Source organism: Serinus canaria, chromosome 2 (genome assembly GCF_022539315.1).
Source record: "Serinus canaria isolate serCan28SL12 chromosome 2, serCan2020, whole genome shotgun sequence".
Lineage (NCBI taxonomy): Eukaryota > Metazoa > Chordata > Aves > Passeriformes > Fringillidae > Serinus > Serinus canaria.
Window position 1 is genome coordinate 48570560 of NC_066315.1, and position 25871 is coordinate 48596430.

Genomic DNA, 25871 nt, shown 5'->3' on the forward strand with positions numbered 1-25871 from the left:
GATCTTTCAAGGACATTTTAGTAAGTGAACTTCTTTAAGGCACCACAAATTCAGTATTTCAGAGACTGTGAATCCCTCTGAAACATGCTTCAGCTTTAAAAAGTTAGCTTTTAAGCAGTTTGTGAATTCAAGCTGGTTTGCATTTTCTAGTTTCTTTAAAGAATTTGCTTTCCCTGCTCACAACATTACTTTATACTGGTTTTGTTTTAACAAAACACAAATTTTTTTCTTTTTAAGTTACAATGGCATAATTTATGTATTTCAAGAAATCCTATTGTGGTTGGACAAAATTGAAGGAAGCATACTTCTTTGTTTTATTCTTTTAAAATAAAAAAAAAAAACCACCCCAGAAAACTACATGCTTAAGTAGTGTAAAAAAGCAAATTTGAAGAAAACTGTCATTAAACTACCTGGTAAAGCAGTTTTCTTTAATAGAAGAGAATCATGCATCAATTTTCATCATCATCATCAATTTTTTGACATCATGTCAACGAAAACCTAATTCATCTCAGTACTGGAGATTTTCAGAGTTTCTTGAATGCTAGTGAATTCCCTTCCTTCACTATTTTTCTAAGAATACTAGCATACCAAAAGATCAATAGAAAACTTTAAAGTAAGGGGTGTGCTTTTAAGGAACCATTACAAATTCAAAAGATGTTTCCATTAATTATTACAAATTTTAGGTTTCTTTAATTCTTTAAAGAACTACGAATCAGCCATCACAAGACATGTAAGACAAGATCCTAACAAAACAAGGCATCAGCATAAACATGCCACAGTAAGACAGAAATTGGTAACTTCTCAGCTTAATCATTATTGACTTTTTTGTGAAATTTGAATGGGGTACAAAAGACTTGAGATGAAAAGCATTGGAAAAGAGCAACAAAGACCTGGACCCAAAATTTAACCTGACCTACTACCCTTCATTCCTACTTTTGTTAGTTATGTCTTACACAAAATCTGAGCCTACAGAGGCAAAGAGTGGGAATTCCTAGTCATTTGAGATAAGGATACATTGAGAAATGTTTTCTGAATTGCTCACTTGTGCTCAGAGAACTAATGCTGTGCCTGCTTTCTTTCACTTCAAATGGCAGTTTGATTTCTCATTCAAACAAACTTTGGATCAACTATTTCCAAATAACCCCAAAGGATAACTTGATTCCCTGCCCTGCCCAGAGCAGAGTGACTGTGGTGCTGACTTTTCAACAGGAGAAAAATGTAACTGGCCACGTTGTTCCCAGGATATTAATCCTAAACTTCACAGTGGTTCTTAAAAATGCACTGATGAAAATGACAGACTTTACAGAAAAGCACATATATGAACATACACTAAATACTATTTTACATGTAACGTAATACTGAGGTATTTGCACTAGAAAAAACACACAAAAGGGCTGTAGAGTCGTGAAAGCAAGCTACTCTGTATTTTCTTAGATTTTTATTGATTTTTCTCAATAATAAAATACAATGTTAATAAATACATTGATACAAGTATAGTGAACAACAAAATAGATTTTCAAATTGCAATAATAATACACTTCTTGGTCTATAGGCATTAACATTAAAGGCAACATTTCTTTTAAATAAGGACATAGTGAACCATTGGATAAGCACTCAAGATCAAGTAATACAGGTAACCAAGTTTTTCCTTATACAGGAAAATGAAGGCAAGTATTCAAATATAAGTACAAACATCAAGTCTGCAGTACAATCCATACTCAGTAGTTCTGGCAAGGTACCGTACATTCTCTGATAATTAATTCCCTGTGGTTTATAAACCATTAAGATAAAATAAAAATAAATAAAAAATAATTCCAAACCAAAAATAAGCTATTTCTCCTCTTAAAGTAAAAGCAAAACAATTTGGTTGGTACAAAACTTCCTGTATCCTTCAGCCAGCCCAGGGAGGAGCCTGCAGGTCCAGCTTTCCATGGCAAAGTTGAGCCAAATTCATCAGTAAAAGGTCAGCAGGAGCAAAAGGGCAATTCCTATCAAATTAATGACACCAAGCCAATTGCTTCCTTAGAAAACACGATGGGGTCAAGGGAGATATTTTATCTCATAAATATTTTAAGATGGTCAAAGAAATCTTTGCTGCGGCTGGTCAGTCAGGTAAGACCAAAGGCTATGTGAAACAGGAAGCCCCCCGCTGCCTGGTGTAAGGATAGGGATTTTGCCTCAAAACCTGCCAGTCTCTCTGTAGTTTAGTACAGGTCCTGTGCAGTACATTGTAAACTACCATTAATGCCTAATACAATCTCTTTATACTGCTCTCCTTCTCGTTCTCCATTAAACAATAGAAAATACAAACAAAATTGGAACAAAAGCCACGCATTTTAAGTAATGCAAGTCAAGCGAAAAGCATCTACCTACAACAGAACAACTGATAAAATAACCTGCCCATCTACTGCATAAGCATCATTGTAGAGCAGCAGAACATGCAAATGTCCTGCTGCTAAACAACTTGGTTTTTGGTCTTTCAATAAAATTAAAAAAATAGAAAAACCTCTCCTTACTTATGAGCTAAGAGGAGAGACAGATTTGTTTCATTTCAAGTCAATAGAGGAAACAGTGAGAAAGTACACTTAAATGTCATTTTTATTTTTGTGCTAAGCTCACAAGAAGCCACTTACTCAAGCTCTCTCGATGGCTGATTTCAGTTGCACATAAACATCTCATAAATTTTAGGCAGTGTTCATCATATTTTGGGTTATAGTTAGCTGGGTTTTTTTAAGCCTTGCTCTCACCAGGCAAGCAAAGAGGAGTAACTGAGGCTTTACTTTTGCTTTTTGGAGTACTTTTTGAAGTTAGTCTGCTAAGACTGCCACCAGTGTTTATTGTCTGAGGTAAGGAATGCAGAGGACAGAACTCTACCAGCTGCTGGGAATACAACACCACCAGTACAGATAAACTCAAATACACGCTTTTTGATATAGTTTAATTTACACCAAGAGTTTAAAAAATGAATGCCATTCAGTAGGAGGCATCCTTGGCTCTACCAAGGTATTTTAGAGAATGAAAGATCTTTGAATTTTATGTGAAGGGGGGACACTGATATGAACTGAAGTCTTAGAAGAACCACAAATCAGAGCATATTCATAACTGTATTTGGTGCAGCCTCGAAAGAGATAGCCTTAGAGAAAAGAACATATTAATATTCTTTTTGATTGTTACTATTTATTTAAATTTTAAAATCTGAATTCTTTTGAATTCTTTTCCATTTGCTGAAATTTTCAGGGGGTCTGGAAAAAAAAGCAAACAACACCCTGTGATATAGTATAAAACTAGTATTTCAAATTAAAGTTCACGCTAAACCAGTAAGAACCATAAAAACATGTTCATTGTCCGATGTAATTTTTTCCCCCAAGAAAGACATTGTAAAATGCCCAATTAAGTAACAAAGTCATGCAACTGGAGATGGAGGTCAACCATGCAGCTAACAGCAATGACTGCAAGTGTACCTGGTTGTCATGAAGATTTTCTGCTCCCGGGCGAGGGGATGACTCTTCACACACAGCAAGACTCCGCACGAGTTTTCCCTTAGCTCCTGACTGAATAAGAGAGAGAGAGAACAAAACAGGAAGCACTCCTACTGACCCCAAGTCACATAAGCTGCCCACATCAGCTGTTCCCAAATATCCCAGATAACTATTTCCCACCCAGTCTAAAAAAAAAATGCAATTGCCTGGATATAACATGGATAAAAAAGGGTTCTAAGCAGCAAGACATTTGCCACACAGGGAAGGTGGTGGGTTTCTTTTTGCTTTTATCATTTCAGCTACAGTTCACTCACTTCCACCAAAAATTGTTACAACAAAGAACACACAGTCCAAGTAATTTAACATAAACTCAAGGGCTCCTTTAGTCATTTGGTTTGTGGTTTTTTTTTTCCTTTGTTCTGGGAGTCCTTCCCCTTCTTCTAGTAGTATATATCCAAGAAACATGGACAATAAAATATGCGTCTATTACAGACTTGCACTTCAAAAAACATAAAAGAAGTTTTTTAGGGTTCTATTTGTTTCTAGAAGCTCCTTTCCACACCTGCCCCCACCCATCCCCCCCCTTAGGGAGCTAGTCAATCTCTGTTTCTTTATGTCAAGATTATTCCATTAAAATAAAATTCCAACAGAAACATTAATTACTAAAGCAAAAGAAGAATGCTTTCTTTTTCCAGTGGTGCATAGAAGCACCCATGCTGTCTAACACAAGGACACAGCAAGCTCAGCAGCATAAAATTAGAATAGATAAAGGGAAGCCTGACACATTCTATCTGGAAGCAGTTCTTTGCCTTTATGTAAAAAGATACAGGGTAGGGGGCATGAAAAAACCTGCAACACTAACAAAAAACTCAACCAGACAAGTTACGGAAAAAAGCAATTTTGACTGTAGAAAGACATTTAACTGAAATCCTTCATCCTACTCCAAACAGAGATGGACCCTTACCTTGGATCTCTTTTTCTGATTTGCCCCTCGTTTCTGGGTATAGCAAAAAAAAAAGAGAAGCAGTTATCACTTCAGTGGACAGTGAGCATGATGAAAGCATTACCAGTAAACAGACTAAATCACTTCTATCTGATGTTTTAAATCAGTTGCTGACTGCAAAAGCAACTTTCCCAAACCGAGTTTGGAAAGCAGGGAAAACCAAGAATCATCTCCGTTCATTTTCATTCATTTTACAAACAGGTATAAACAAGAAAAAAAAACACTACACAGTGTTCTGTAATTTTGCATATAATAAAAATGTAAGAAAAGGTATACTTAAGTAAATGCTCCCCCTCTCCAAATTCCTCTTAAATTGTCGTCTCCCCCTTTATTTTTTATTCGATTGAGCAAAAAGGATTAAAAACCCCTCATCCGATAAAGTCTTCTTATCAAATTACCTTCTTAGGCTTTGCATAACAACTTTTTGTTGGCAGTAACACCTACAAACCAAACCACACATTAAGTAATTATTTATTAGTATTACCTGTAAGTTCATGAGATCAAGGTAGTTTTCTAAATCCCCAAAGAGGGAAAACATTCAAATGTCTCACCAAGCTTTAAAACAGATGTCTAGAAATTAACTTTGCAGAAAAAGTAATAACATGGACAGCAGCCGAAAGAGCTTGAAAGGTATAACAAATAACAGCATTTATTTTATATTGAAATAAAAGAACCCCAAATAAATAAATAAATAAATAATTTTAAAAGGAAAAATAGAAACAGTCGCAAAATCATAAGAAAAATGGGGGAAGCGTAGGCAATAAAAGAAATCACAGAAATGGAAAAGCAATGGTAACACATTGATATCTAACATGCCCATTCACTATTCCTCTCTTACCTGCAGCTCTGTCTTGGAATCACTGAGCTTCTCCTCCTCTACTTCTGAGCTTTCAGATTTATTAAGAACACAGTTGTCCGGGTTGGCTTCAGAGATGGCAGTCTCCTGCTCTTTTGCAGCTTCTTCTGCTGTCTCCTGGTTCAATTTACCTTGCTCAGACATTCTTCCAGACAGAAATTAAAATAACAAGATTTGGTGACCTAAAAGGTCAAGATACCACGACACAAACACACACACAAAAAAATTTGGGATGAAATTTATTTTTTTCTTTTAATTCCAAATTTCAGTTCCTTTGATAAACAAACCAAAATGTGGAGTTCAGGAGTGGAAAACTATGTATGTCTCAGCTGAAGAGATGTACTGAATCAACAACATTGGCAGGTTAAGCAAGCAGATCTGAACAGTCTTTGTGGAGGGCAGATTTAAGGTAATGTGCTGTGACTCCCCAGCCCCACCCAAGGACTGCCAAGGTTCAGGCAGGGACAGTGAAGGATTCTTTACCACAAAGCTCAATGGTACCAGGCATAAAGGACCCATTCTAGGTCTCTGACATCTTGATGTTCTCCTCCTCTATTTTTTTTTTTCAATTTTCTTTTTAATAAAAATAATAGCCAAGCAAACAGAAATAAGAACCAAGCATGAGCACTGTTTTTAGTATTCAGCCGTGGGTTTTATGCATAGCAGAAGCCATGGTGCCCACTACCACTATAAATATATATTTCTCTTTTTTTTAAGGTAATAATTCAAGATAAGTATGAACTCTAAATTTGGCAATAAAGCTATCAGGGTCAACATTTTCAGGGATCAAACCAACAGCTCCATTATTAAAACCTTAAGCCCCTTCCCAAAACCTGTGTCACTCTTCAGTACTAGGAAAATTGTACAGAAAGCCCTTGGCAGGTACTTCTAATGAAGAAATCTCAACTGAACTGCATTTACTCTCAGCTTACAATGGGGCTGTTGTACAGAAGCTTTAAAGGCTTTTCAGAGTTAAAGCCTATTATTTTCTCTCTCTTTCTCTGCCCCCAGATCCCTCCTGAAGACTCCCCCACTGATCAATTGTCAAAGAAGACTCATGAATAATTTAACTTTTCTTTCCCCATCCACTTCACTTAGGAAGCATCTTCAAGAAAAACAACTGTATTTGAAATATAAGGTTATTTCAGGAAGGGCCTTTTGCAACATATTGCCATTTCTCGACAGTGAAATGGCAGCTATGAAGCAAAATCACACTTTGCCATCTTTCTTCCTAAAGTTTGAAATTAAAAATTCAACAGAACCAGTATAGCTTACCTTAATTTTTTAAGCCATGTTTTAAGTGAAAAAACCTAAAGCATACTGAGTTATAAGCACTTACTTCTCCCACTTTTTGCTTCTGTTTTCACATTGCAAGCAAATAAATTTCCTGTATAATCTTCCAGTTTGAGAAGGACTGTGAACTTCACAAGTAATCAAGCTCTAAGTTTCATAAACAAATTTAATGGAATATGAAACTAACCTGAAGCTTGACTTGCCTTACTGTGAGCTAATTTGTGATTTTCCTTTCTCCTACCACTATCCCCAAGAAGGCCGATGATTTTGGCTATTCTACAGTTACGACTGAAACTTAAATTGCTTTGATGAAAATTCAAAACATGAGTGGCAAGACCTTCAACTGGTCTGTTAAATAACCCTTAATTTGATCAGGACTTTCATCAAGAAATGCACATGCACGCACAAGCTCCTCATGAGAAGATTCACTGGCAGCTCATCTACATGCTTTACACAGTGCTCACAAAAACAATGACACTGGGATCAGCTGCACCAAAGAAGCCGTTTACCTGAAAAACTGCTATAATTCCAACTGCCTTTCTAGCGTCTTCTGTTGGTCTTTGCTGTTTAAGTCCACACAAATGATCAACGGCAACGTGAGTCCCATGTCCCCATTAACAGCTCAGAGTGCCAATCTCCATGCTGGTCCTTCGGAGAGCTTGACGCACCATAGTCAACCTGGAAAAGACGAAAAATAAATAACACCGACAGTGATCATGGCACAAGGGAGGGGTGCAAAGGACAGGACCAGATTTCTAACACTAATGACCAGTTTCCAGCAAGTCACTTTCACAGCTTGATCCAGCTCCACCTGTCTCAAAACTGCCTGCTTCTTCTCTAATGAAGGCTAGAGCCGGCTGTTCAAGTCATAACAGCTCCTACGCAAGAAGCTAAAATTAACAATTGCATTATGCTCTGAAGATTACTCATTTCAATTCTAACCTTTTTTAGCGAATTCCAGCACTTTTCATTAAAAAAAAAAAATACATATTTATATATAAGCTCATCTGTTTGCTTCAACAGAAATCAATGAGGAATGAGGAGAAAAGATGTGCTGGCTTTTTAACTATGGCTTCTGCTCCAATTAAAACTTCAACAGTCAAACACTTTTGAAAAAATAGCTAGGTGAGTGCTTTTAGAAAGCGATCTGCTTTACCAGGGTAGTGAATTGAGATGTTCATTTAATAAGCTGAATAATATTTGACATTATCCAGAATGGGAGGAGGACGAGGAGGAGAAGGAAGAAATCCTATGCCCTGAACAACATCCGCTGAAAAAAATTCTTCAGAAGCATTTTGTGAGGAGGAAAAATGAGATTTCCAGGTTTTGGTTTGAGAAATAAGCCTAAAGAAAGAGTTGCCTCAGCAATGCAACTTTTATTTTTCATCGGGATTGGGTTTGCCAGCTGAATAGCTGATTTAACAGAAAAACAAGCATTTTAGGATGAGTCAGACTGATTTACAGGCCATGGCCAAGTGCTGAACTGCCTTGATACAACAGGCAGCTCTTCTCAAGACTTGTATGTGAGTCATGGTTGAAGCAGTCAGTGCAGACACACAAAACCAGCAAATAGAAAGCACATATCATTCTACTGGGGAGGGGGGAGGAAGCCAAGCAAGAATAATGGGAGATGATTTTCTGGTTTTTTGATTTTACCAGACTCCTAGTTTCTTCAGTACATTTTACATTGTGCACAGCTGCAGTTGCCACACAGCACGTGTGTACACACTGCAACTTGCCATGTGAAAAGAGCTGAATTTGCTGCACCAGAAGTGGAGTTTAGCCTTTCACAATATTCCAGTCTTGCTCTCTCTGGGAGCTCTGGCACACAGAGGAGACCAGCAGGCAGTTCTGTAAACTATCACTGCCATCCTGCAAATTTATAAACACAATTATTTCTTTTCCTCAAACTATTCCATAATTTGTAGAGAGTAATATAAGTATTCCTACTAGGTTTTCAGCATTTCTTGCAGGATATTTTTGGAAATTCTAGCTCATTTGAAATGTAGGTTCACAATGGGAGTGAAAGAACACCATGGAAAACTATGCCTAAATACTCAGGCACATGCAAAAGTATCCCATGGAGCCAATACTTAGCAAGCAAAGAGTGAATAAACCACTGACTCAAAATCATTTGCTCATACTCATCCTCCAATGACTGTTTCCCCCACACTTCCAAAAGAGAGATGGGAGAGGGGTAAGGAGAGGGAATCAACCAAAATCAATCACAAACCAAAAATCCCAAAGAAGTGCAGTGCAGCAAGGTTTCACCTGGAAAACAGCCATCCAGGAAATAGACTGCTGTAATCAAAAGCCTCCAAAACCAACAGAGACACAGATATCTGTACCAAAATCAGAACACACACGAAATTTATTGCAGAACTCTCCAGTGTGACCATAAGACAAACAAACAGAGCAAAGCAAACACCAGACAACAAATCAGTCAACCAAAGGTTATCATATGCAGCAGGCGAAGAGATCTGCCAAGACATGGTCTTGTGCTCAGATACTCAACATCATCTTATCATTCTTTATCCAAAGCAAATTTCATTATAAAATGCGTTCCCCATATTGCTACACTTAAGACTTCTGAAGACAAATAATTTTTCACTGGCAATGTACAAGAAGACCACAGAATCTTAAATTAAAACAAAAAAGTTGTCCATAAATTTTTCCAGGAAAACACAAGCAAGTGGGAAATAATCTTACAGTGTACAGCTACCATCCTCAAACCCAGAAAAACAATGTCCATCAGGATGATTTTTTTAAAGAAATCCTTCATAATTATCTTCTGGGAAACAAAAAGAAGGCAAGAAGAAGTGAGACACATAGCAATCAATTCCAGCTCTTCACCTTCCCTTAATATAGATTTCCTCCTCTTTTATTAAGCAATTTAGAAATGATGACTAATCATTTACATACTACAATACGTAAAATACACTACTGGTTGTTTGGGTGGGTTTTCAGAGGGACTCAGGTTTCCATAAAATATTTCAAATATAAATAACAAAAAAGAATCAGTAAGAAAATAGCCGTTAAAAGTGAGACATTTTTGTTGGAAGTGTGTCTCTGCTTCTCGTATATTTCCAGGATATCTCTCTATTCAGTGATGAGTGTACTTTTTACTATTGTCAGTGCTGGAATGACAGCACTGCTATGGAAAAACACACTGGATTATTCTCTTTCTTGCGCATCAACAGAAATGTCAGGGATGATTTGACTGTCAAAACCTTCAGTACCGAAGTGACGCAAAAGGCTGAACAAATGCACTTCTGTTTTTGATCCTCAGGTAGAAACCACAGAGCTTGTTGCTAGGCAAAATCCACCCTCTTGATATGCAAGGGAGCAAAATTTCATCGGGTGTTGGGATCTTAGCAGTCTACAGGAGCTTGTGGCAAAATTTGAGCCCCTAATTCCTTAAAGCAACTTGAGTATTGCATACAGCAATACGACAGAAAATACAGGGACCCACCAAGTCACTTGTAGGTCCACTTTAATGGAAATATGATCTGTTTGTATGGAATTTATAAGCATCAGCTGCTCAGCATATACTGTGGGATGGGAATGCTGACTTTTTTTTTCTCAAATTCTTTTACTTTTAACAGGATTTTCATTTTAGAAGCTGAAGGTACTACTGAGCTTGAACAACTACAGTCAGAGCTTGAAAAGAAATGGATGGAAGAAGGCGTGGATGGTCACATACATTCATACAACACATACCACGCAAATTCCAAGAAAAGTCTGTGGGAAGGAATACAATTAATTTAATGCAAGAGTTTAAAAACTATACCCAGAGGAAGAACTGTCAAAAAAAAAAAAAAAAAAAAAAACAGAAGAGAAAAGCAAGCAAAGGTGTTAGAAAGCCCTATGCAACGAGCACCTGAGAGCTCACCATCAACTGAAATTCAAGAGAGACATCTGACAAAGCCCTCAGAGGCCACTACAGGTGAGCAAGCCCCTTCTGTATAATGTATGAGGTGTTTTGAGGGCCTCAAAGTTACACATGGTGAAGCAGGCATTTCAAGATCATTATGCTCCCAGTGTCACACATTTCCTCTCTCAGGGAGATAAGCAGGCTTTAAGGCCAAAGAGCATTCTCTTAACCACGAGCAGGGAGCAGCAAGCAGGACAGAACTCAGAGTGAATTTCAAGGGCTTTTCTTCAAGCAAATCTGACAAGCACAGAGGTTAAAGACATTCCAAAGTCCAAATAGATCCTGCTACTGAAAACTTGCTGACGCTGCCCGTATCTGTAAGCCAGGGTCCTTCTCATCCCATCATGATTCTCTATTCTCAAGAATGGTTTGCAGGTATGACTCCTCGGGCTGGGAACAGAGCTGTCAGTTGGGCTTTCCACTACGCAATATAAACCTCACCCATACATATCAAGAAAGGTTTGACTCATTATTGCTAAATCACTCATCAGACTCCTGGAAGCCACTGGAAATGGACTCCAGCATTATCTTAAGATTATCAGTAAGCACAACCCTCAATTTTGCCAAATTTTTATGTCTTAAACCATAAACTTCCTGTTATTTGACACTTACTTAAATATTCTTGTTTCTACCATTAGGAAAATCAAAGAAAATCTCAGGTTTAATAATGAAAACAAAAGCTTCAACTCTTTGGTGTCTTCAAAGAAAATATTCATGATATAAAATGTATCATTAAAAAAAAAAACCCTACAAAAAACAAACCCCCAAACAACACCCCCACCAAGCACAAAAAAAAAAGGCAAGTAAAATAAATCCTGCAGTTTTAGATTAAACACACTACTACTCAGGTGTCCAACTCCCTTTAGGACTAGTCTGCATGCTTCTTTCATTGTTTTCCCATATTTCCCAAAGAAATACACAAATGCACTTGGAAGCCAGTGTATTAGCATAGCAGAATAATAATCCATACCAGCTCTCATATCAAAATGCTTTAGTATGAAAAAAGCCCACTAAGCTTAAAGCTGTGAAATGCATGGAATCCTACAAGTCCACTGATTGTTAAAAGACTGAAGACTAAACCTTAAAAAAACAGTGCAAAAATATTTGTAATTGAAGTGTTTGATGTCGTATTTTATTTCCCACCTCCTTCTCCTCCTCACATTGTCCCTCCCTTCTTCATCATCACTAAAAAACTAAATAGTGTGATTGCCTATATTTTCTGCTCCTGCATGCCACAGACCTCTATAAATAAAAGGGTATTTAGACTCATTTACTGATGGCACTTTACCAGAGACTGTCAGCAGATGCTATTTTTTCCTATGAGTTAAAAAAACATGAGCATCTGCATACAAGCAACAGTGCAGAGCCCCCTGACCCAGCTTCAACAGGCCAGAAATCAACCATCAGTGGCAGTGGCAGCCAAATCTTGATGAAAACAGGGCAGACTGAAACACACTGAACTAGACTTCAAATCCTATACAAAAACCAGTTGTCTCTGAAAAGAGCCAACTGGATAATATCGAGCAGCCTCCCAGCTGAAATGTCTGTCTTAGAATGGCACTGGCTCTCATCCCAATCTGCATGTGAAACCCAGTATTTACAAATAATAGCAAGGATTCTCAAGAACAGCTTAACAACCAAAGAAAAATCCCAGAAGCAAATCAACTTTTTGTGGTATACACCTGATTCCTTTTTTCAAAGAGATCCTCTTGTTACTAACAGATTGCCACCAATATTTTTCCACTTTAATCCCCTGTCAGACGACCTCATGTCAATGCCATCATCTTCAGACAAGTAATAATGATGTTCCCTCCAGCTTGTTATATTTCTGCAAAGCTAGAAGTTTTACCCAGAAAAATAAATATAGATGGCCTATAGGGAGAGTCTGCTTTGTTTTAATACTTAAGATAAGGCTTGGGAAAAAGAAAAAAAAAGCTCTTTTATCTGTCACCATGATCATTTGAAGTCTTCCAGGATCAGCATGAAAAGATATGAGGCTGAGTGATCTGGCTAATAAATGTCAATCACACAACTTTTGTAGGAACTGAGTAACACCCAAACTTTTAACAAGCTAATCAGATGTACAAATCAGCACTCTTGGAATGAGTTGTTTGCTTTAGAACAGCCTTCAACACCACCTCATGCATTTCAAACACACACACCAAATTTTCTCTCATTCCCTTACAAAACCTGACAAATTTCCCTAAAATTAAAGTCATTACATTAACTGATCTCACTGTTGGGTGGTGGAAAACAGCACAAGACTCATGAGTTCAAAGAGAGAGACAGTGAGGTTCCAAGCCATCCTCAATGCACACACATCTTGAAACACACAAAAGTCATTTTCCTTAAAACCCGTAATGGAAACAATAGCCAGCATGGGCAAATACACAATTCAAATGGAAAGAGGGACCAAAACTCATCTTCCCAGACAATTAGGTCTATTTCTCAGCTACTGAAGATAATTATATCACAAAGTCCTCTTTAGAGACCAATATCTTTATTTTATGACTAGAGGACATCCAGGGAGGATGCTTTACTAATTTTGCTGTAAAAATGTTCAAGAGTCTCACTGTTTTTTCAGGACATCATCTCCATTACCCCATCGTACACATCAAATACATCATATGTTTTTCTTACTGTGCCAGTAACTGCCCACCAGTTTAATTAGCTTTCTTGATTTCACAAAGGTTTTGTCTTCCTGTAGGAATTAACTGCATATCACCTCATAATTTGTTGTTAGGTTTAAAGAAGACCATTCCTTTTAGTTGCTAGCTAAACAGGTCTGCATTGTTTCCATTGCTATCCACCTCTAGTCTGGTTGGTTTTTTTTGTTTGTTTTTTTTTTTGGCAATTAACATTCTGCTCCATCATTTCCTCACTTGTCACCAAGACTACACTCTGGACACATGTTCCTCCACCCATCAATACATAGTGGTGAGCACACCAGAGGAGCTCTGTTTCCACAAAATCTAAAACCAGTTTAAAGACAATGAATAACACAAGGAGATCCCAGAAGGAACACTATCATTTCAATATGAAACCCTCATCAAAAGCACAGCCTAAATGAACCTGGGCTCCTTACAGAGTGGTCTCAGCAATGCTGAGGGCAAATCAGAGCTACTGTAAACAGCCAGAGTGTGGGAGCCACCACTGAATTGAACTGAACTGATGAGGCGACAGGTACCCAGCACAAGCTCAGTGAGATAATTAAAGCTGCTGGTGTGATGTCATGATACACTTCTATGCATAATGAAATCTGGTGGAATATACAGTTTACACTAATTTTGATTTTTATAGAATAGATGCATATAGTTGAGTTTAATGCAGAAGCTCTTGAAACGTTTCTTGTTTCTCTAAGTCAAGCCATCCCTACTCTTTCTTCTTTCAATGCCTTCTCTTCGCCATTTCAATCAGGTAGCTACACATTATGTCCATTTTGCTTTACACAGAACTACAAGATCAACTTATTTCTTTACTCAGCTCCTTCTAAAGCTTAAGGATTTCACTAGAAAACCTAAGCACCCCGCATCTGCATTTTGAGCATATATGCCTTTGAAGAATTCAGTCTAAGTATACTGCAGGTAATGAACGAGCAGCCAGCTGAGCCATTCTTCAACATTCACTAATAACCAAATACAAAGCAATTCAGTCCAAGGGGAGGAAAAAAAGCCAACATCCCTAAACAAAAGAAGCAAAACAACTTTGTACACTACTAGCACAGTATTTTAAAACACATAAAAGTAAATAGATGGTCCATAACTTATGAGCAATTGCTTTACACTTCTTCCAACATCGCCAGGGGATGGAAGCATAAACTGATGAAAATACATCAGGAACTGACCAAGTATCACCGAGTTTCACATGTGCTTGTCCTGATCTCTTTCTTTCCCAATTTATATAATAGCTCCTATATTTCATCCTGCCATTTCTTGACAAATTAGGTGCATTTTCACTAGATCTAGCTTAATTGGCAAATCCTGAAAGAAAATAATTGCTAAGAGCAAAGCAGCATTACACTGATGAAACAGACCTGAGCTTAACAACCAGAACTGCCTTGGCAGACAAACACTGACTGCAAAACAGCAAAAAGCTTTCATATAAGAATTGACAGGAAAAATTTACTTTATTTTCCTTCAAAAGTCTCTTCTGGTTACCAGAATTAAACATAGCAGCTAATCCTGCTTTCCTAAAGCCATTTTCTGAAACAAAACCAGGCTGCAGCTGAAGTAAAATTCTTCATTCCAGAAAAAAACCCCAACAAAAACAAAAGCAATAAAGATTAAAAAACAAAATGAAAAAAGCACCATCATACACTATGAGACATCCCCTCATGTACTCTGCTGCTCAGAAAGTGCAATTATACTTTTAAAATTCAAAGACAACTCATATCAAGCTTGTTTCAATGCTTGCTAAGTTTTCTAAGCTCTTATTTCAGCCAAGTCTTCTCTATCAAAACCCACAAAGACTAGATAGATCCTTTGAGAGTTCCCAGTACCAGATGTTTTTATACTTTTTAATATATAATTTTATTAGTTTTTCTTTATCAACAAGGGAACAGTCCTAAAATTTCTTTAGATTGTGTTTAACAGAAAATATACCGGAATACTAATGCTTTGTTGATAACTTCTTTTGTGCGTTCTGTAGACTAAGGAGAGCAACATCAACTAAGAACAGTTTACAACATGGACAAAGTCTTATCAAGTACACTCATTCTGCTATAAACCGCTCTTCTGTATGATGAACATACAGATGTATGAACAAGATTTTCACAGTTTTCAATCAAGTCTGGAGATGGCCTGTTTTTAACTCTGACTCTCTAAAGAAGGCTCTTTTTTTTAATGTCAGATCCACATGCCTTTTTTCTCATTATTTGAATATTTCTCGTTATTGTTGTTGTTTTTATTCTGAAGAGCACGAAAATTAAATCAGAGGCATTATCTTTCTGCCTTAATACTACAGAGAAACTATAAACAGATATAATAGATATAAATAGTTATAGGAAAATATATTTTAATGTATTTAATCTATATATATTTACATTTTAATATAGGCTATTGGTACTTTATGAAAACACATGAATCCCATTTTGTTGGTTGCAATTTTGTCTGGTCTAAGGCAACACATATTAAGTAATAAATACAATACATTACAAAAAGAAGCCTTAAGTATGCAATGGATTGTATTCAATACAATCCATGTTGCCATGGTTTCAAAAGGAAATTAAGAAAACTGCCAATTATAAGTAAAAATTAGAAGTCAAAAGGCCTAATGATTAACTGCATGTTACAAAAGCCAATGAAAGCATTAGGCATTTTTGAATAATGCTCCAAAGCACTGGAGTGCCAAATAACCTCAACTTATGCTCACTTGTAGAAATGAAAAACAAGTTGAGCTTTATAACTTTTGTCACTTCCCTTGTCATGTGAAAAAGAGATTAAAACCCATCCTAAAATATATATTGTTATACACCACATTTCCTCCTTAGCATCTTCAAAACAATGTGTTACACGTTCTAATCATCTTCTGAAGAAACAAAGGAAGACATTCAACTATGAAATACCAGTCAGGGATTTTCAATGTCACCCCCATGGCCCGCAAGAGGAAGAAATCCTCTTCAGAAACAGTTACAATAGTTGAGAGAAAAAAGGCAGAAGCTCAGGTTCACAGAACAGGCAATGCCAGTTCACAGGATCTGCAGCTTTGGCTTCTGAAAAGATCTTGCCAGAAACCCTGAGGTTTCAACATTATGTTTGCCTTTTCCAGTGGCTAATTCCAGGCTCCCTGTGATGTTGTGAACAAAAGAAAAAGCAGAAAAAGTGTTTCAATGTCTGATTGTGTTTTTCAGGACAGAAATTATGATATATTTATGAGAGAGATAAGCAGTTTTGTAAAAAGCGTAATTGGCCACCGCACATACACCCAGCCAGAAAGCTTCATGACACATGAACTAATAAAAGAGCAATGAATACCCAGAAGAAATCAAATATTCAAGCAAATGTCTCCAAGGAATATGTTCTATTAAATTTAAGCTGGAAAAATATATATATTTAATCCAAAAGGACATTCAAAAAACAATCAGAAAAACAGTGAGCTTTTCCAGTACTTTAAATCTTGTTATACAGATTGAAGCCTCCAGAAGTTCAAATATGATTTAAAAAAAACTCCTATAATATCAAAAATTGTGTTTACCTGCAGTGAAACAATCTGTCTTATTTGGCACTAGAAACCACTAACTACATCAATGATCTAAAAATACTGAGATTTAAATTACAGGAGAGAGGTGTGGGACCAAAGCTCCACAGCCTGCAATACATTTGATTTCCACTGACGAATGGCCATATCATCACATTTTTTTCATTGCTGTGCTCAGTAACAGGGAAAACAAAAATATAATTATCAAGCACAACACCAAAATCACAGGGGAGAATATACTGCATGAAATTTGAAGAAGAAAAATGTAGGTGGTAGGAATTTATTATAATATGTATTAGAGATAGATCTATGCTAAAAATTGTTTAAAGTAAAGATGTATGTCCAGGCTTGAGTTCCAGTCTGGCCCTTAAATGAGACTGTTAAATGGGGCTCTCATTTCAAAGTTTTTTAGAAAAAAAAAAATTTTCATAATATTTCATGAAGGTATCACTTAGATTTCAGAATTTAATGAGTACTTTGAAACTTCAGTTGCCTCAAATTATATAGCTAGAATTTCATATTGGCTGCTTATGGATATTTTTGTGGAATTCAGCATAATACGGTCACTCTCTTGTTTCTACCTTTAAACTTTTTATAAAATTCACCTGTGAATTTATGTTTTTTCACCTATGTACCCAAATTTAGAGTCTAGGCTGACCTTGCCCTTCCAAGAACTGAACCCATCCTGTTGTGTAGAACACACAGTCTGTTTGGTTAATTAGCTCTTCTCATGTAACACCATGACATTTGAGCCTCAGGATTTATTTTGATACATTCAAGATTTTCAAAGGCTGACGAAACATGACACAACTATGAGAAAGGGCAAGTCAATAACCACTTCTGTCACTGTAATCTCAGTTCCCCTCAGATCCTTCTTGCAAATCAATCTTCCTAAAGGAAAAAAAAAAAGACCTTATCCTTTGTATCATTTATTGTAACATGTCAAAGTGCAATGGCAAGGATTTATGACTTTTGATTCTGATGTTAAAACTTATGTGCCTGAGAACTTTATGCAAAAGACAATATAAGTAATCTACTGTATGCTTCGCTTAACTTATGACACACTCTACAGCAAAAAAAAATCTTCTGAACAAATACTGATTAAAACCCATTATATGCTGTACAATTTGAGACACTGAGAGGAGGGAAAGAGAACTGCAGTTTCATACAGAAACTGACTGTCACAATATCTCAAAATCACACAAATATGACATCCAGTTTATAAGTATTTTCTTCAATAAATAAATAAATAGAAGACACACTCTCTCCTTCCCCCTCTGTCCCAAATCCCAAGTAAATATGCTGTTTCAAAATGGTGTTAAAAAACCCAGTGGCTTGTTATGTATAGGTGCTGACTATAAGTAAGCTCACCAATATTCCAAATTTTAGCAGATGCAATTTTACACTTGCCACCATGAGGAGCATGTGTAAATAACCACAAACTAGCAACTCTGCTAGAGAATCACTGAACTTTCAATAATGCATGACTTAAAAAATAAAATCCATACAACTGAGTAAAAGAAATTTTTAAAAATCCCAGTCTAAAATATCAAAACATTTATTGCCATAATAAATACCTTTTTTGACTAAATGAGTAATCACCTGACAGTACAAGTTATGGCCATATTGTAAAAAAACTTGAGAGGATTTGAAAAACTAATTTTACAACAAAATATTTGTTTGACATTAACTTCAGCTGCTAGGTAATTTAGCTATTCTCCAAAAAAACTAAATTAAAATACTGTATCTTTGAGCAACCTTCTCTCTCTTCTCCTTAAAACCTCATACTTCAACTGTCAGCTGATTTTCTGTATGCTGATCAGATTTACCTAGGCTGAAGTTTTTTCCTTTTGCTATTTGCCTAGCCTTCTATGCTGCACAGGTGATTTTTCACTGCTCTCACAGATGAGCATTGGCTTTTATACACAGGTACCATATACACACAATAATCTGACTAGTTTCATTTTCTTCCCCTAGAAATCCAACAGAAAAGAAAATTAATAAAACTGCTGCATACCTTAAAATTAAAGTATCTAGCAGTAGGTTCAGTTCTTTTAATTAAATCCATAGCTATCTCTAGTCTGAGAAGTTGTGGGCACACTACAGGCTGTCTTCTAAATAGCGAAGTAATATCTTCAGAAAATATTCATTACTTAGGAAGGACCAAGCATAGGTCCATCAGCAACTCCTACAACTGCCCATGCAGACCAATATGTTAAAGGCTCAACAGCACCCAAAAAACTAGGTTGGATTCAAGTTGAGAAGTGGGCCACAAAAGCCCTGATCCTCAGAAGCTCCTACATGCATAGAGACCTGAACCAACCTCAAGCCTGTGATTTCATTCTTACATCTAAGGGATACTGCTTGCATCAGAGAAAAATGAAATGGATAAGCCCCCAATGAACAGCAATATTTATCTCTTCTTTCTACCCTTCTTCTCAATCTTGGTTCTCCTAAAGTACCTCCTGTACTAGCATGGAGGTACTAACATGGACATTTGGAAAACAAATGTCCATGTTAGTACCTCCATGCTAGTACAGGACCATAAAAATAGTTGGGTTTACCAATAGTAAACCCCACCTTCACCTATAAACAAGGAGTCTTGAAGCTGTGTGAGTCAGAGCTACTCACACAGTACACCTTCCAACACTAATTCAAGACTGTCAGCAACTGCAAAGGTAACACCTGTGAAGCCACATAAAGCTGTAACTGTTTTTAAAGGATTTCAGATAGCACTGTGCTTTTAAAGTTAAAATTGCCACTTTAACTAGAATTAACAAGTTAAATAGATTGCATCCTGTTTGATGAGGGAAATACTTTTTCAACTGTGTTTATCCAGAATCCTCCACATTTTGACAGGAGCTCCTCGGGCTACCATAATACATGAAGCAAATCCACCAAAATGAGACAAGAATGTGGTAAGGACGTTTAGGGAGGAAGCCCAATCTTGACTAAAAACATAAAACACCTATCATGATTCTGTTCATCAGAATATAGAATAAAGAATAACAATAAATATAAGGACACTTAAACATTCATAAACCTCCAAGGACAGCTGGACACCAAAATATCACAGACTCTTGCAGAAATTCAAGTTTCCTATCACAATAGGATAAAACCAAACAGAATTTCTGCACGTGAACTCCAATTATAGCAAGTTAAACAAAATCATTGTAAATACAATACCCAGCTGTCAGTTATAAATGATCCTGCTGCTCCACACAAACTCCTCTTGATTTAAATGGGACTCATAAGAGGAGGAGGATGGTGGAACACCTGAAGAACAACAGTAACGTTGACACTGAAAATGGATCTATCTTTTTGAACTAAACCAAAATAATCAGACTCATATGACCAGTATCAGACCAGTCTTCCTGGTCCTGCAAGTTACATATGAAACCTTCATTGTCTGAAAGCTAAAACATTCAAATATTAGAATCAAATCAAGCAGATTAAAGGAAGGATGACACTGAAAGCAGACTAAAAGGAGATGACCACAGCTCAGGAGTCCCAGCACTAGTGAACAGAGCCAGACTTGCTGTGTTCCCATAGCAGCTTGCAGAGGTTACCTTCAGCAACCCCTGAGAGTTCACTTCTGCTCAGCTCAGGGCTTTAGAAACATTCCTGTAGGCTGCACCTATATGGTGCAGCCTTGGCACAGGAACTGTTAATTGTACAGCAGTAGAAAAGCCAAGGGCTTGCCAGATTGCAAAATGGCATGACACAAATCAACAGAATACAAATGCAATTTAGGTAACCCTTTAGTTGTCTGTAAGCCAAGGAAGTAATATTTCAACCTGTTTTTCTAAAACATTTATCCAAGATCATTTAAAAGAATGTACTGAGATGCAATGTGGCTGTAATGGAGCCCACTGTTTAGCCTTCTCACTTTGCTGCATAATGTAATTTATTTCTCCTTGTAATAGTTTTCATTAAATAAAGAAAAAGGCCTGGTTGCTATGCATTTTTCACAGGAATATCAGAGTGGCATTCATGAGCTGATTTTTATCACTAGTGGACACAGAAAAAAATGTTCATGCAAAAGGAAAAAAATAAAGAAACATTAATGTTAAATTTCAAATGATATTTTATAAACACAGAAGTCAAGATTTTCAAAGTGATGGCTCCCACAGCATACATAATGTGTCATAAGAAATATTCCATATTTCTATATTCTATGTTTTATGCAATTTAGCCTAGCTATTACGGTTGTGGGAACCATAAGCAGCCATCCTGACAATTTCATTCTCAACTGCAACGTTGCACTAAGGGAGTTTTGGTACTTAATTTCCCTGTTTGTTTCAAAAATGAGGGAGGAAAAGATACAAGGAATAGCACAAGAAAAAGGAGGAAGAACATTTTAATTTCTTTGTGTTCTAATTATTTAACTCCGTGGTGAATTTGGTACTTAAAAAGAGCTGAGAGCATGGCGTATTAGGAAAACCAGTGCTTACACTAATCCACTTTTAACACACCCTGCAGGCAAATCTGTTAACCCTGGAATGCGACACCAACACCCTTAGATTCCCCTTTTTCCATCCCCTTTTAGAAATGAAGCCAGCCAAGATAAAGCCTGTGTCTCCTGGACAACTGAAGGACCTTGTATTTCCCATGAACAGCCTCCAGATCTTCTCTAGTTCGGAAATTCTTCCGTCTACAACTGTATGATCCCCCCAAAAAAACACCAAGCGACGATGGGGTCTGAAGATGGAAAAGTCCTGTGCATGGCCAGGAGCTGGGCTCAATGATCCTTGTGCGTCCCTTCTAACCCAGCTTATTCTGTGATTCTGTGAAATTCAATACAAAGGGAAGCAATGCTCCCTCTTTATCCCCAGGAGAGAGATAAGAGCTCTCTGGCCTAACCCACCTTCCTAAAACATACAAAACTACATTATCTTGTAATTCTTACAACATTTGCTGTTGTGTGTTATTTTTTCAGTTTGTATGTTTATTACTTCCCCATTCCCATTTCATCTTCTCAATATAGACAAAGCCTGAGACACTACACCACAATTAAACCAGAAGGACTAGACCAATACTTTAAATATTACTACAACCCTGAATACTAATCATTGTAACTTCTAGCTTTGGAGATCGTTCTCATAAAAAAAAAAGCAAGCAAATCCCACAAACCCACCTCTGCCCACACACTTCTTGTTTAAAGAGCTTTGTATTTACGTATTTAATTTTATCTCCTAACCCTGAGTTTCCCACCCATTTAGAGACGGAGCAGTTATTAAAAAGCAAAGAATTCTTGCCACTGGACAAGTCTTTTTTTGCCTGTTTTCTCCTGCAAAAATATCCAGACACGCTATTGCTCCTGAAAATTCAAAGTTCAAAGCCACAAGAGGATAAATAAAACTCCAATTTTCTTTTAGAAGTGTAATTGAAGAACAAGGAATAGAGAGAGAGTTTACTGCTCTTTCATATTTTTTCCTTAATCTGTTTTTTTTCAATCCTTGTCTGAACCATTACCACCTTAAAGTCAGACAAATTTTAGTCTGCTTCTAGATATAGAGGAATAAAAAGTCTGAGACTGTTTACATTTGTATATGACTGTAGCCAAAGACAGGTGCAATTCTGCCAACTGTAATTGCTCACATATTACCTTATGCACAATGTTGATTTTTTTTTTAATTCAACCAGATGTTAGAATTTCAAAGATTAATGGTCTTCTAAATGGTATTATCTGAAAGAACTGCCCAAATTTCAACTGCTAGGTTCAACAGAGGGTCTCGTTTCTTGGAAATCTTTGTTCTGGGAAACATTTAGACCTCACAAAATCAAAATACCAAGGCACTGTCAGAATTGAAAAATACTGAGAAAAACAAGCAGCCTCCAGCATTCATATTGGTGGCTTGACAACTCAGAATGGAACAATGGGGCAGGACTTGAGTGCCAGCTGAATGAAACCTGCACCATCTCCCTGAAACATACTTCCTTTGACTAATAAAACTTCCACTTATAGAAAAGCAACATGACCCAAAATATTTCTACCTAACCAAAAATATTCACAGAATCAAACTTCACTGCAAGAGGCTTTTGACCAATTCTAAAATATCAAAGGAAGAATAGCTACAGCAGAAGAAAGTCAGTAATGGATCTTTTCAACAATGGCTTTAACACCAACAGTGAATGAGAAGCCCAACACTTGTAATATTTTGTCTGCTGTGTGGAAATCTGCTCTACACTCCTACAAGTTGTGGAGAGCAGAAGGTCACAAAGAAAATTTCCATGTGTTTTCAGGACTGGCCTGATTCTCAGCTATCTCATCTACCCAAAAATCTTTCATCTCTCATGTTCTGGCTATAATCAGAGCAAGACAAGAATATTACTGATTTGAAGGCTCTGGCATACACATATTTTCATACTTAGGACAGCCTAAGAAATTACGTATGTTGACATTCCAGTACACTGAAGATGCGTGAACAGGACACATCAGTTTGATATTCATACAGCTGCCTAAAAACACTCATGATAGGGACAACTAAGAGTACTGACAAGAATACTGGGAAGTATTAAAAACACAAACCAGGAAAGAAAACACAAAGTAAAACAGGCATTTGAAAGGTATTCTTATCCTGTAACTTTCTGAAAAACCAATGAACTACATTTAGGTTTATCAATATCATAACAATGGTATGAATATCCTTATAACTGTATGTGGGAATTCTTTCTCACACACTGTTAGGAAGAATATCACTTACCTTCTTGAAACAATAAAACCCTGAAGATACAAAGGCATGTCTCACATTCTGTTTGGCTGCATGAATGTGGATCTCTGCCTCTATTACTCCATTTGCCTCCCACCTATGCCTGTTCAATGCAAAGGACTCTTTTTTCAGTGTGTGGGACTAAGAAGGGAAGAGCTGCATCTTTGTGTAAACTCTAAGCACAACTGCAAAATATAACTCTTATGGGTATTTCATAAGGGAGACTAGAATAAGTATTTTAAAACAATTTGTAACACTTGTTCTCCTCCTCAAGAGGCTTTTCAGCATAAAAAAGCTTTTGAAGCATGAAGTCAAAGAGCAGGGATAACGAAGACAGTCAGTTCCCCTATTTTTGGCGAGTACCACCACTAGCATCCAAACAACTAATAGGCTAATCCCTGGCAAATGACAATGCATTGGCTATCCAAGCATCGTTCACAGAGCACTGCAAAATAACTTTCATGCCATTGGTAAAAAACAAGCTTCTAGAAGACCTCCTCTAGAGGATATTCTTTCCCTCCCATTCATTATCAACATGCCTCACGATTATCCTCTGAGCTGTAAAAAATATATCCGAAGTGTTTAACTTCTGGATAGTCACTTCTTTTAGGGATTGCCAAGGTTTCAAATGCAATAGGAGAAACTTGCTTCAATTTCAGTGGAAGTAATTTCCTCAGTATGCGAACATTTAGTATCTTGCAACAACTGATTCAAATATCAGACTGCACTGACTCCTTGCCACAGCAGAATTAACAGTATTCCAGCTGAAGCTTTGATTGGAAAAGCTACTGAAGCACCCCCCCCACTCCACAGTGCTGTGTGGCCGCAGGTTGTAATTCCACCCATGTATTAAACACATTGTTTTAGGGGCCTCGAGATCAGCTTACCTCCTTCTGTTCTGAAAATGCTCTGCCTTTTTCTACTGAAATCAAAGCTCTTCTCATTTCAATACAAACACTGAAGATTTTGCATGAGTGACCTGATAAAACTAACCAAAGTACTTAAACAACTTTTTTGAATTCTCTCAGAGTAAAAATGTATGCATAATTTTCCATGGCATCTACTTCTTCAGCTTTTATAATCCCTTATGAAAAAGGCTTGTTGACTTCATATAGTAAATAGTTGTATCAGTCCAAGCACGTGAACCAGTACAAGAACAAATTTCACATACTTTGTTGGAATCTCTGGCAATTCACAATAGGGAGGGAAAAAAAATTACATAGTAATACAGACCTTGAGGTCTGAAGGGATAATTTAAGTACATTAAATTTATTTCTGTTTCAAGAGACACAACATAAAACTTCTTTCAATGGTCTTTAGTTCTTCTGCCAAGCACTTCTCTGAGCATGTTCCAAACTCAAAATTACCTCCCAGGAGAGTATCTCAGGTTGGAGCTTTCTTTCATTGTTTCTGGGTTTGCTCCTATGTTATAGATTATAGGTTCCAGATGTGAACTGGGAATGGTAAAAAAACCTTACAACCACCACATTTTTGTTTTCTTGGTCCTTTAGAAGTTTCTATAGAAACTGAAGAGAGTTAATTAGTTTTTCCTCTATACACTGTCTCCTGAGGAAGCCTGATCACAAAGATGTACCATAAAACTTATGGATCTCTTTCTCTCTCAAAATGTGGACACTTGTAACTGTACCAGCTTCGTGAAATCACTAAATGTTTACAAAAGAACTGATGGGGCCCTTCTTTTTAAATGAAAAATGGTATTTCAACACTCACTTTTTTGGGGGGTTGTTTTTTTCAATAAACACCAATATTACATGTGTGCAACTGGTGCATACACAAATTTTTTAAGAAACAGAAATCCTATTAGTTTACTTGGTTAAATTTAACCTAAACAGCAGAATGGCTGTTTAAATTATTTATGGCTTCCTTTTCTCTTCACTATTTTACTACTTGTGACCACAGAGAATGCAAAAATTTAATTGCAGGAAAGTACAGCTAAGCTTGCTTGTGTATATATACTCATTTATCTATACAAGAAACCTGAGTATGAGTAAAACAAGGTAAAACAACTTTTATTTTTTCTTAGACTGCAGTTGCATCTATTTTCACATGGTTTTATGGAAGCTAAGGTCAGCTGAGTATCATCCTACTGGGGCAGATGGGTAGTGACATCCTCTAGGCACTGACAAACACTTGTAATTCAACACTTAAACTTTCACAGCTGTTTTAACAAATCAGACTGATTTTTTTTTTTTGCAGTGTGAAGTCCCAAAGAAACACTTGTGCTGACTGCTAGTGACACACATGGAAGTGTGTTTATGCTTCTGACACACTACTCTATGGATAAATTTACTGAATGCACATTAAGTTTCAATTCCTCAGACAATGGATATATGTTCTTGTCAGACAATGAGAAATCCAACACAACAGTCTGTAGCTC

General features: G+C 36.9%; 1 protein-coding gene across 23 annotated transcripts in view; it reads right to left on the minus strand.

Moving 5' to 3' along the window:
* ARPP21 (cAMP regulated phosphoprotein 21) overlaps positions 1–25871 on the minus strand; it is a 197049-nt gene that overhangs the window by 97319 nt on the left and 73859 nt on the right. For 15 of the 23 annotated variants that reach the window (XM_018920717.3, XM_018920713.3, XM_050971344.1 and 12 more), the window contains 5 exons: positions 7141–7309; positions 5321–5520; positions 4881–4922; positions 4444–4476; positions 3462–3551 (listed from right to left, as the gene is read on the minus strand). In XM_018920717.3, coding sequence (XP_018776262.1) covers positions 3462–3551; positions 4444–4476; positions 4881–4922; positions 5321–5482 — 327 coding nt within the window. In that variant the 5' untranslated portion in view covers positions 5483–5520; positions 7141–7309. The remainder of the gene's footprint in view (positions 1–3461; positions 3552–4443; positions 4477–4880; positions 4923–5320; positions 5521–7140; positions 7310–25871) is intronic. The other 8 variants (XM_050971337.1, XM_050971350.1, XM_050971346.1 and 5 more) reach the window with 2 other exon arrangements.